The 12,981-nt window shown below is 39.8% G+C and overlaps 1 protein-coding gene across 9 annotated transcripts in view; it reads left to right on the top strand.

Annotated features, from left to right (window-relative positions):
* The window catches only part of EML4 (EMAP like 4), a 157,267-nt gene that overhangs the window by 138,754 nt on the left and 5,532 nt on the right, over positions 1 to 12,981 (top strand). For all 9 annotated transcript variants that reach the window (XM_035320630.1, XM_035320627.1, XM_035320631.1 and 6 more), the window contains 4 exons: positions 4,424 to 4,512; positions 5,773 to 5,870; positions 10,014 to 10,101; positions 11,421 to 11,519. In XM_035320630.1, coding sequence (XP_035176521.1) covers positions 4,424 to 4,512; positions 5,773 to 5,870; positions 10,014 to 10,101; positions 11,421 to 11,519 — 374 coding nt within the window. The remainder of the gene's footprint in view (positions 1 to 4,423; positions 4,513 to 5,772; positions 5,871 to 10,013; positions 10,102 to 11,420; positions 11,520 to 12,981) is intronic.

Genomic DNA, 12,981 nt, shown 5'->3' with positions numbered 1-12,981 from the left:
CATGATTCAATTATAGGTTTGAGACATAAACTGAATTGAAGTGGGGTCTGCTAAGTGCACAAGTGGATGAGAAATAGATTGAGTTGTGAATCCAGATAAACAGAACAGTTTTAGATTTACTGACTAACCAAAGGCATCACACGGTGCTTTCTGCGCCAAATAATCCAGTCTAAGGGAGGCATTTCCCAGAGGAATGAGGTTGCGTGATAAATTTTGATTACCTCAGGAAAGAAAAGAATCAGGCCTTTAACAAGTCATTTAATAACTTACTTGATTTATAGCCCCAAGCACATAAAGCAAATGTTAAATGAGTCTAATTTGTTTAGGATTCAATAAACCCAAACCTTGGCTGTGTGTGTCATTGCATGCCTAGTGCTGCTTTGCTTCATGCACAGAGGTCAGTGAGGAAGGGATAAGGAATGGGAGCACTGACAAGGTTGGGTTTGATGGCTAAAACTGTGACATCGGAAGAAAACTGAATTTTCTGCCTCTTCCCATTCTTGTCCTCAGTTTCATGGCAGTGTGCTTTTATCAGGCTGACACGTCATGTTTCTGGATTGGTTTTCACATACCGCTTCCCATGAAGACTATTTCAGTATCATTTCCCTTTTTTGGGCTGTCTGCAAATGATCTACTGCAGGTTTTGTTCCCACTTCTTTAAATACCTGCTGCATGTCTGGTCATCGTTTGTCAGTGACTAAGCCTGGTTGGAGAGAACTGATATTTTTTGTGGAACCTGCTGTTTGCTGGAAGAGCAGATCTGAAAAAGCAAAATAGGCTGGCAATTGAAAATCCTTCCAGAAAAATGAGTTTTTCAAGGCATTATACAGATAATTTTGCCATGCTGTCAGTGGTATTATTTGCAGGAAAGTAGATATTCCTGTGACTAATGTAGAATATTTTGAGTGTTATAACTGATCAAAAGCACAGCAGAATAAAAAGGCTAGCAAGATTCTTGCAAAAATACTAACGTTATTAAGAAAACCGAAGGGTGGGGAACAATACTAGTATAAACCAGAGCTCCAAGGAGGCAAGTAAGTCAGTAGAGTTACTCAGATTTAAACCAGTTCAGCATTTGTGGCAGTAACACAAATCCCAAGCATGCCAGGGAACGGTCTGACCAACAGTTGGGTTGGTTTGTTCATTTGTACATTCAGCAATCTGCTTTTATACCTTGCAGGTTCAACATTCTTTATTACCTAAAAGTTATGGAAATTTCAAGTCTTGGTGCAAAAATATATCACTATTTTGGAATACTGTTTCCCTAGTGATTTCATTAGACCAATTCTGTATTCACAGATGTAAATTATCAGTAATAAATGTCTGTGTCATGGGTCAGAATTTGCTTTCCAAAAGAGTTGTTTACAGGATTTTTGTTTCTAAATAAATAATTTATTTTTCAGATAGGTTATTTAAAAAAAAAAGAATAGGAAGGCAAGAAACAGATGAAAATGGTGAAAGTTCAGTTTTGTTTATTTTAACTCACAAGTATGTCATTTTCAATAATAATGGTGAGAAAATCAATACAGATAAGAAAAAGTGAAAGAGCTGCTATTTTTACAGCACTATTCAACTGCTTTTTTTGTCCAGATGAGGAGTTAGGAGAGTTCACTTCGCAGCCAAGCTTTGCAGATCCCAGCCAGGTGTGGCATTTCCAGGGTTGGCTGCTGTTTGCATTTTGCATACCTTTCATGTTGGGAGGAAGATCATCTCCCAGAACACACTCTGAAGGTGAACCGCAACTGTGGGAGATAAGGGCACGTGTGGAGTATGCCAGTGAACGGCTGTAGCTGCTAGACTGGAAACAGCTTTCATTGAGATGGGCTTTCTTGCTGGCAATTACAAAATTTTCCACGGCTTTGGGAGCATTTGGGTGATTGAAGGGAACATGTCTGATTCCAGATGGTGAAGGAACCAAGAAACAGCTGAAGTAGATGTGACCAGCACTTCCTTTCCTAAATTAATATCAAAATTATCATGGTGCACTGACTGTTTCCACGGTCAGCTAAGACTGTTCTTAGTATCTTTTGTTCAGAATAAACTTTGGAGGAGGACCAGTGTGATGAAATACTTTATTTTATTGCCCAATGGAATTCGGCATGCTCTCTTTAGACCCTCAGAAACTCTGTGTTTGATACCACCTCTGTGCTTTCAGAACAGCGGATTTTTTTCATGCTTTTCCAAGCTTTGGAATTTCATTTAGTGTAAGAAATGTTCACGGGAGGATTACCTGGCTCAGGTAACAACCTCAAGGACCTAAAGAGCCAGTCTTAGATCCAGCGTTGAGAGGCATGTCCCTAGTGCAGAGTCCTCACTGTCCTCATTGGACAGCATGGCATGGGAAGAAGAGGTACCTGTTTGCTTGGTGGAAGAAGGCAGCTTTTGGTTATTGCCTTGTTCATAATTAGTTTTTATCACCAGGCACCACAATTACAATGCTCAAAAGAAATAAACAGGCACTGTTCTCTTGAGTCTTGCCAGATAGGCAGATTTACCATACAGTGCCAAAGTTTTCTGGTAGAGCAAAAGGTCTTCTACCTCCCGCTCTGTTGTCCACACACAAAAGGTGCGTTCCCCACCTGGGCTGAAGCAGTAAGGAGTCTCCACGCTGTGCTGGGTGCAGGAAAACAAAGTCAGAATGGGGCAGCAGTGAGTGCAGTGGCTGCAGACCAGCTTCTAGTGTTACTTGAAAAACAGATGCCGTCAGCTCAGTGATGCCTCCATTTGTTCTCTGCACAGTACTGCTGTCCCATCAGGATGTAACTCTAGAGCAGTTTTGCTGTCATGGAGTGATTAATTTTTTCCCAGTGGCAGCAACCTGTATGGCGTAGGTCACTTCTTCTTATTCTTTCTCCATGCCAAAACGTTTTTGTGTTGATTTTTGTTTTTCAATATCCACATGGTTATCAGTTGGGTATAAGAGAAATAATTATTTTACTGAAACACTTGGCAGGGACAGAGGCAGAGTTTAAACTGAATGGCAACTTGCAACTTCTAATGCATTCAGATAACATGCAAAGCTTTAGTGTATAGATTGGAAGAAATCAAAAGTCTACATTTTGGAGTACAGCAGAGAAACACTAAGTGTGGTTTCTGCTGTGTCTATTGAGAACATATGAGCTGTTTTCCCCTGGCTCCATCTTTCTTGCACGTAGATTGCTCAACAGTGAGTGCCAGGTGGGGCTGTTTTTTTCATGTACATGTTGTTTAATTTATTTCTTTCATGTGTTTCTCTAACGACAAGCTGGGTTTAAGCCACTGGGACCAGGCCACTTTCATATACCAGGCTGCCAGACACTGGGTCAGCACAACCTGGAACCTCATCTCCATCCATAGAAAACACCGATGTGTGCTGCTGCCCCTGGGGGGTTATTTTAGCTATATACATTTCTGCTGGAGTAGACAGTCCTAGCTTTTGCAATGTTTGTTCCCTTGAGTTTACTATTAGGTATCTGTGTTAGATGGTGGGTGGAATTGGCTGACTCATATCCAGTCTGAGTGTGCTGTTTGCCACTGGGTACAGAAACCTGGCCATCATGTACTTCAGCAGTGCTGAGATACAAAGTTAGAAGCACAGAAATTAAACTCTGAAGACAGCTGTAATGTATTTAGCCATGTTGAAATCTTAGGCTTTTGTGACATACATGTCACAGTGCATGTCCTGTATAGGGGACAGTGGCCTGGTCCCAACAGCTTTATGTATGCCTTTTTTTTTTTTTTTTAATTAAATTTCATTGCGTTTGTCCTGGTAATATTTGCTTTATTTTTATGAGTTAGTTTGCAGAAAGCTCTGGTTCTGCTGATCTTGCCCATTTTGCTGTCAGTGGCCATTTTAGTGTACAGACCATTAAGCTTTTGTGAGCATCTCTGAGTTTTTCACCTGTGCCTCACAACTAATACTGCAGGATAAAAGTTACTGTTAAATAATAAATAATAACAATTAGAATAGGTTCTGTGTTTTGAATGAGTATGGAAATGTTTTCCATCCCCTCCTACTGTGCATTTTTGTTTTTTAACTTTGTTTTATAAAAGTCAAAGACCAGTTTTTAAATCAAAGCCATTCTTCAAAACGGGGAAGTAGCAGTAGATTCAAAATTCAGCTGTAGCTTTAGGGCTTCAAGATGAGAAGGTGCTGTCCTGTTAGCTATCTGGTGACACATTTATCATCCAGGAGATATTTTGGTTATTACTACAATGTTCAAGGGAGAGAAAAAATTCTGCTGCATTTAAAATCTTTTATATATTTTTAACTGAAACTTGTGTTGAAAACCAGAAAAGCATTCTATTAAAAACAGATGTTCGCTGTGCTGCCCTTAAGGCATGAGAAGATGAAGCAAATCAGTGATTATTGCTCTTTTGCTTTGTCTCTTTTTTCTTTTTTTCCTCATGGAAGTGATACTCACTGGAATTCTCCTCTCTACAGGTGGTTTGTTTTGGATGCAGAAACGAGAGATCTGGTTTCAATACACACTGATGGCAATGAGCAGCTCTCAGTGATGCGCTACTCAGTAGGTAGGCAGACTTGAATATTCAGAATAATTGCATGTTTTAGTTTCTGATGAATGAGATGTCTGTTCTGTTAAGCTGTGTTAAACTATGTCCAGTTACTAGAAAAGACAGAGCTTTGGAAAGACTGCTTTATGAGATACTTAATACCTCAATAATAACAATAATAATACCTGAATACTTGACAGCAGATTTGGTTTTTGTATGCTGAATCTTGGAGTTTTGTAACTGCAAACATTAGTTTCCTTTCCTAGCCTTTCCTTCATGTTGATCTATGCTGTCATAATACGTTAGCTTTGCTCCCAGAAAAATTAAAAATTCTCAATTACAGTAGTTGGCAGGTTAACAGAAAAGGAAAAGCTGTTAATATCCTGTCTTCCCAGATAGTCTGTAAATAGCTTAGCATTTCAGTAATATAGTAATAAACTTCGTAGTTAAGTTTCCAAGTTTATTAATACAAGACCATAAAAATAAGTGTAGGTCTGTCTGAAACTCAGAGCTGTTTAAGTACTTGCTATGGCATTACATGGAGACCAAGTCAGTACTGAGTCTCCTCTTTAGAGGTGACATGACAGATCCACAGAGTCTGAATCCTCACTGTTAAAACTGGATGGAAGAAGAATGTTTTAAATCTGTTTCTTGTTTGCTTTTGGATAACGTGCAGTGTCAGTGAGTAAAATGCTCCTCTGCTGCTGCCACATCTGCTAAACACAGCAATTTATTTCAAAGCACTGTTGTTCATTGACACTACAGTGACTCAAGGCAACTCTCAACCATGTATTTTTTTTTGTTTTAAATTGAGATAATACAGGTTAGAAAACCATTGGTAATGTTTGAATGATCCACTTGTTATTTACACTTTATTTAGTGCAGATTTATACGCAATCTACCCTCTACCATCCCACCAAAAATCCTGTAGCTCCAGAATAAATGCTGTTCTGAGTTTTTTGTAATACTTAAAACTCAAGCCTGCTTACTATCAATAATTTCCATAAATCCAATGCAGTCTGAGAATTTTTACTGTGTCCATTGGGCATTTACCTAAAAAGAGCAGAGGTGAAAGAGCTTGCCCAAAAAACATAGCCACGAAGTAAAGAGATACTGACTGAAAACCAATATAATGTAAACAGTTATGTATCATTAAATACAATATGTAAGCAATAGCTTAAATGAGGATATTGCTTTAGTGATAAATCTGAAATAATTAAAATTTGGAAAATAAACATTCTGTTAATTTCTATCAAATATTCTGATCTTCTGTTGTAGATGGCACCTTACTTGCAGTTGGATCCCATGACAATTTTATTTACCTCTACATAGTAACAGAAAATGGAAGAAAGTATAGCAGATACGGAAAATGCACTGTAAGTTTTGGAGCAAATATAATCAGCAGTTATTGCATTTTGATGTCATGCACACACTAAGATTTTAAGCAGTGTAACAAAAAGAAAATGTATCTTGTTAGGTTGATATTTTGTCATTTCTAGTTTTGGTTATACCTTTATGTCTTTTTCAGCATTTGATTGATTTTAAACTGCAACCTGATGTGTACTATGACTGTTAGTTGCCAGGTGAACACTTGCATCACATACAAATAATTTCTCTGACTGTTAACTGTTCTGTGAAATGGGAAATTAACAAGATGCAGAAGTGTCTTGTATCTAGATGCTGAAAATCTTTCTGGGAAAATATTACAAGGTTACAATACTACAAGAATAGGCTCATATTGAATGTGGTATTTTTTAAGAGTGCATCTCCTGCTGAAAACAGTTCTCATGTGTTTATAATCAATTGCATTTCTTTAGTTTTAAAAATACGAGAACTTGGTTAATTTGAAAGTGGAGGTGAGGGGACCATAAGCCTCATTTGTCATTTGTAATATATTTTTTCTTCTCAATCTTTGATACAAGATTTGCAGTGGAACCTGTCAGGGAGGAAGTGAACAGGCATTAGCAAGTCCTTTAGTGCCACATGTGGTATCTTGAGAGATTTCTCATTTTCGGGGCACTTGGCTGAGGATACCCCACATTATCCAATGCTACCTGAGCATTGGGCATGCTGGGGACTCCTTAATGGCAGAGTTGTGGTATGAGGTGAGCCAGGGTGGTGACAACTTGCTACATCCCAGCACATTTAACCCCATCACTTATTTTTCAACCACAAAAGATAAAATCACTCTAATCTTAAAATATATGATATCTAGCTTGCAATATACTTTAGGATCCCTGAGTTCTTTGAAGTATGAGATCATGTATTTCTGTATATCCTATGTATTGCATTCAAGAGAGAGTGTATTATATTGTAAACTGATGCTTGGATCCCTTGGCCCTGAGTTGCAGGACAGTGTTTCAGAGAACAGTTAGTGTGAAGATAATACCACTTCATTAAAACAGTAAAAGTGTGAGTAATAAGTGGTCTCATAATTCTAAACCAGCTAATAGCTGGGAGTATTAATCAACAGCCAGTTTTCAGTGCAGAGAGGATGGTGAAGCTGTGCTGAATTATACCCCTCTGAAAAGTATTCCTCTTCTTCCTTACCCTTTTCTTCCTCATGCACCCTAAGACATTCTCCAGTATGCAGCCTCTTACCAAGCATCTACATGTCTGTCTGTCTGTCCCTCTGCCTTGGCAGTGGAGGGGGTTTGTAAAAATTGGGATGGGAGAAGCATGCATTGATATACTCAGGCAGAAGGGTTAACGCTTCAAAGCAGATTTCTGTTAACCATTTTTTTCATTCTGAACGACAGCATGTAGAAGCCAAAATTAGCAGGCTGCTTTCTGTCAGGGCTGATCTCCTCTGGCCCTTGCAGCCTGCACGGACCAACCGACTGTGTGGCGAGGCTGCTGATCGGGTTTCACCCACCCTCTGCTGCCCGCCGGCCGGCTGACGGCCCGAAACCGGCTTGATGTGAAGCAGGGAGGCACCAAGGCGTGCTTGGGACCTGGAGCTCTCCTGGCCTGGGCCTGGGTGCTGGCGCCGTGCCATCTTGGCGTTCCTCTGTCATCCAGTAGCCTCGCAAGTGACCTCCAAGTAGTATGACTCAGTCCTCCTGCTAGTCAACTTCTGGTTGTTTCTTCCAAGCTGAAAACATTGTTTGAATACTTTCAGAAGGATTTTATCTACTGAACCAACATCGGTTTGTGTATAAGGGCTATATTCCCGCTGTTACGTTTAAATCCCCTTCCAGTCACAGTGAGGCTTCCTGGGGCTCCTGGAGAGGCAAGGCCCTGACCCGTCAGCATGTCTCTGTGGCGAGGGGTGGTGGTGGTTGTGATCAGAAGGAATTTCAGATTAGCTGTAACAACCGCTTTGGCTTGTGCAGCTGTTTTTTGAGGGCTCCAGCTATGCAGACAGCAATGTGAAGGTATGGGCTAGGTTATGAACTTCCTACGTGTCAGCAGTTCAAGGGTAGCCAGTGCTGTTTCTGTTTGCCTGACATCAGAGATATGTTAGCAAAGGAAAAGCAAGTGCTCAGCGTTTACCCAGAGGGCTGGGGGGTGAAAGCCACATGGGCAGCAAATATCTGATACACGAGGCTTAACCTGAGTAAGTCGTGTGCCCATCCCGTAGGCTGTGTCCATTTCGACCCTTGTACCACTTGAGTCTGAAACAGATAAACATTACCAATGAAGGAGAGGGTTTCCATGTGGTCAAGTACTTTTACTTGCCAGTGATAATGTAATTATGTTCATTGTACAGAAAGGTACAGAAAAGGAAAGAGTATAATATTGTTTTATCAGTGGTGGCTACTGAAGAAACATTTTTATAGAAAATGGGATTGTCCTTCTTAATAACAGGGACGATGTTATGTTCCAACTCATCATTCAGCGATTGCTTTCTCGAAGGGATTTTCCACCATGGAGCCCCCTGGCCAATTGCTTTGTTCACTCCCCCACCACCCCCAGGAATTTTAACAGCTGCCAAATGTCTGGCAGGATTTAGTAAATGACTGACCAATTCTTTTCCATGTTGGAGTTAGCCTGCAAAGTTGAAAGCTTGGAAAATAGGGAGGAGGGGAAGAATCCTAGCCAGTAGGGTGTTTTTTTTTTTTTTTTTTTCTTCAAAATACCAGGTTTGCCTGTTGATATCATATATCCTACCTATGACTGCAAAGCACTTATGTCAATACACAGTTCTGCTTGAGGCAGACTAGTTCATAAGTAAATAAATCTTAAAGGCTAGCTTTTCTCCTAAATGTTTTTGGAGTATCTCACAGAGGTCCTGGTGATGGGGAGACAGGGTTGAATGTATTTCCACATCTAACTGTGGGAACAGTCAGCATCTCCTGCCCTTTCTGTCGAAGAGGCTGGCATGGCAGCTGGACTAGCCCATGCCCTGTGTGATGCCTGTGCCCAGCAAGCACGGCAGGGGCAGGCAGGTCCTATAGCCTTGGGGGAGTGGAGGGACAGCGTCTTCCTAACACCCACAGAGAGAGGAAGGGAGCTGAACTAGCAGTCGTCAGTCACGGAGATGGCGTGTTGTTGCCAGCAAATTGACAGGGAAAGGGAAAATGGACGGTCTTGCCTGGAGGAGAGGAGCAGTAAGAAAAAATGGAAGGGTGGAAGAGGAGTGAAATGGATGTCAAATTTCTTCATTTTCTATCCATTATAAACAACTAACTTGTTTCTACCCTTTAGAAACATTCAGCTTCTCTGGAGGCTCCCGTGTCTTTATTATTACTATTGCTACTATCAGCAAAAGAACTAATGCATAGGAAAAGCATACTATCCAGATGCATTTAGCTTCTGCAGAAACAAAAATGGGTATTTAGCACACCATGTGGTATTGGTGGTGATAACTGTTAAATCAGGCCAAAGTGTTTTGTTTATTATATAGGTGTCCTTGTGCCTATATGTAGGACTCCTGTTGAACTTGCCATTAACATGCATGCAGTGTAAGACACAGAAGCTCTCAAAACGCTTATAAAGGTGTTCCTGTAACACTGGACCTTGGTCTTGCAGTTTTACATGGTATTTTTTACTCAATGTATCCTAAGCTTTTAGGATAAAAAAAGAAATAACCAGAATGTGGATGCATTTATTTGAAATTGCAACTTACAGAGGAATAAAATGTAGTCCCGTACATGACTTTTCTGGCAGGAATCAAAAAATGATCCTTTGCAAGATTACTTGCCTTTCTCTATTGGCCACAGTGTATACTTTCTTAATGTAAATACACACGTGAGTTCATCAGTATTTTAGCAGTGTACCTTCTCAGAGTGAATCATGCTGTGGCCCGAGAGGGACGACAGTGTTTACAAGTGAGGAATCTGCTGTGCCATAGGAGAGGCAGGGTGCCCAGCCTGCATTTGTTTAGCAGTTAGCAAGCATGGCACTGGGTAGTAAGCAGCCTTTAAAGGAGTGAGAGTGAATTGTGGCAGACCAGGGGGTGGCTGGGAAGGTGTTGGTTGTTTTTATCCTGTTAACCATCCCATCTGTGGATGAAACTGCTGCTGCTGTTTTATATAAAATATGTTTCACATTGGTGTTACTGTATTCTTCTTCAGGGACATTCCAGCTATATTACACACCTTGATTGGTCCCCAGACAACAAGTATATAATGTCAAACTCAGGAGACTATGAAATACTATACTGTAAGTATGACATCAAATGTACTGGAAACAGAAATATGTATTAGTTATCACAATATTTAGAAGAAGGTGTTTGATCAGGACTGTGCAAAATGCTCCCTGACAAAGGAACTAATTTGAACTTTTGTAACCTGATATCTTGATGTTATTCAGAGCCGTGTATTACCTAATGGCAATGCCAAATATAGCTTACTTCTTTACAAGGTCATAAATCAGGTTAACAGCTTAGAATTTACAGAGCAAGTGGCACTACGTTTTGATGTTGGCCCAAGGCTCAGTAGATTGAAAACAATATATACAGTTGTCTAATTAGTGTCAACAGTACCAGTTATTTTGGGGGAATAAAATCAGCAGGTCTGTGCCACTGTTCTGATCTGTTGCTTTTGTGTGTGTGTGTGTTTTCCTTTTGTGCGTGTGTATTGTTGTTTTTTTTTTTAAACTTGATCTTGGCTGGTGATGTTGAAAACTGATCAAAGCAATAATACTACTTCAGTGAGTTAGTGGTAATAGTGTTTTCAGGTTTATCTTTTTAATGTATGAAAAGATGAATTTAATATAAAGTAGTTATATCACAAGTTCAACTTACATAGTGTATATCAGTCTAGTTTTAAACTATTTTTCATATTCTTTATACGGTTTTAACTAGAACAAAAGGATTGTAATTCTTTTCCTGTAGCAGGCAAGAAGAGTCAGCAGTTTAAATATCTGGCTCCTTAACATGTTCTTTCTGCCTGTCACTGCTTAGGTTTCAACTCTGGATAGTGCAGTATCTGAATGTACCAAAAGAAAGTGTTGGTGATCATAATTGCCTGTACAGGCAAGCAAAAAGCTATGACCCATTAGTATTGGGCTAGTTTGTTGAAAGACAGACTTTCTTTTGGGAAACAATCTTTCCTTTCCTAGTTGAAGTTGAAAAGCTGTCCAAGACTCCTCTGGCAGCAGTTGCTCACTGTTTTAAAAGCAGAGTTTCCTGAATGCTTGATTGAATTTTAGCACATCCATGGAGCTATACTGAGCATAGACATTCGCTATTACAGAATTTATTAAGGCATTTTGTACAGTAGGGGACCCAAACTGCAGGGAAATGTTCCTGAAGTACACTGATCTGAAAAAGGAAATAAGAAGTAAATGTGGCTTTTAGATGCTAAGCAAAGCTTCAAATGTCTGGGATAATGGTAATGGTGTCTTTGCCTCTACATTGCAATTCCAGGTTGGTTTTAAGATCCATTTTGCTACTGCCTCTGTTAGTATTAGCATCTTCAAAGACCACATGTATAAATCTAAAGTTACGTGCCATAACTCATGATTCCCTTTTTTTATAGGGGACATTCCAAGTGGCTGCAAGCTAATCAGGAATCGTTCTGACTGTAAGGATATAGATTGGACGACATACACTTGTGTGCTAGGCTTTCAAGTGTTTGGTAAGCACCATTTAACCTCCTTCTAAGCTATTCATTCACACTGTGCTTTTGTGATTTCTTCCTGGCATGGAGGGGACATCCCAAAGATGTGACCACGATACTTACCTGTGATACAGAGCAGTGGATGCTCTACAGACAGTGTATAATTGATTTATATTTAATCTTGAAGTGTGGATTTGATTTTTCTGGTATCATTTTAGGCTACCAGTCTGGGGAGACTTTGAACTAAAAAGTTGGTATTTTAAAGTGCTCATATGGTACAGGTACATTGGTCTTTGTGTACGTTGATTTGGGATAGAAACAAGACAATGCAAGTGTAAGTTACAGGTTGTGACTTAACATCATGACAGCACTTTGATAGTTGAATGAACAATACACACTGCTTCTAAAGAGTAAAAATGCTTTGAAGTTGAAACAGATTTTTTACCTAGTGGTGCATTTTTAACATGTAAATAAAAAAATTAGGAAGCTCAAAGATCTGATTTCAATAGTGCAGTTTGAGACTGTAGCCAAACCGTTCAAGCAGATTTTGCTCATGGTAGCTCTTGCAGCTTTCTGGAGCTGAATACTTTCTCGAGCTTAGTGTTGTTTTGATGAAAATACTGGCTCCCATTAGCCTGAGAACTGTGCACTGGGTTGTATATGTGCTTGTTTTTATTCAGTCTGTCTGTGACATCAAGGAGGCTGTTTCCTCCTGATGTTCTGTACACGTAACCCTAGGCTGATGAGTGCTATCAGTCCACATTAGTCATTTTTGCATTTTCTTTGCTGCTGTGGAGGTATGATTGAAATAATAGTGTAACGCAAATGCCTTTTATAAGTGGAATATCAGACAATTTGGGCAACAATAAAATGGAAATCAAAGCTCTCTGTTCCACATTAATGTGACCTTTTTCTCTAGAAGCAATGTAAATGCTTTGTAAGGCAAATATACCAAATGTTCCTTCAGGCATAGCCTGGGACCATTTTACATTTTACACAGAGTACTTACATCTATTGGAAATTCAGAGGTAGTAGAAGGTGGCTTTGTTGCTACTAAAATTATACCAGTACATCTGCTGGTACAAGAGAGAGAATAAGGGGAGAAGCTGTCCCAGCACTTTCCCAGAAGCATCCTTCACTCCTGATCTAAGGAGACAAGGTGTGGGAGTGCATAAAGGACTCAGTTTCACATCTGAGTCGTTGACTTACTCTCTTTAATAGCTATTGGATAGAAACTGTTGGTGACTGGAGCCAGGCTGGAGATGAGCAGCTCTCACAATCACCATTTTGAGAAGCCTTTTTACTTTTTGTTTTAAAAGAGTGGATAAGTCTGCAGATACTGTCTGCATTCCTTTCTGTATTAATCTGAACTCTAAGCTAACTCTGGATTAAGTTTAATTAGTCTCAAGTGCACTAAAAATCTTCAAAGTTCCAATGGAGCTAGCAATGAAGTAGGTTAATGTGATGTTATTTTGGGGAA

Source organism: Oxyura jamaicensis, chromosome 3, assembly GCF_011077185.1.
Source record: "Oxyura jamaicensis isolate SHBP4307 breed ruddy duck chromosome 3, BPBGC_Ojam_1.0, whole genome shotgun sequence".
In the NCBI taxonomy this organism is placed as follows: Eukaryota; Metazoa; Chordata; class Aves; order Anseriformes; family Anatidae; genus Oxyura; species Oxyura jamaicensis.
This window is presented reverse-complemented; position numbering and strand designations above follow the sequence as displayed.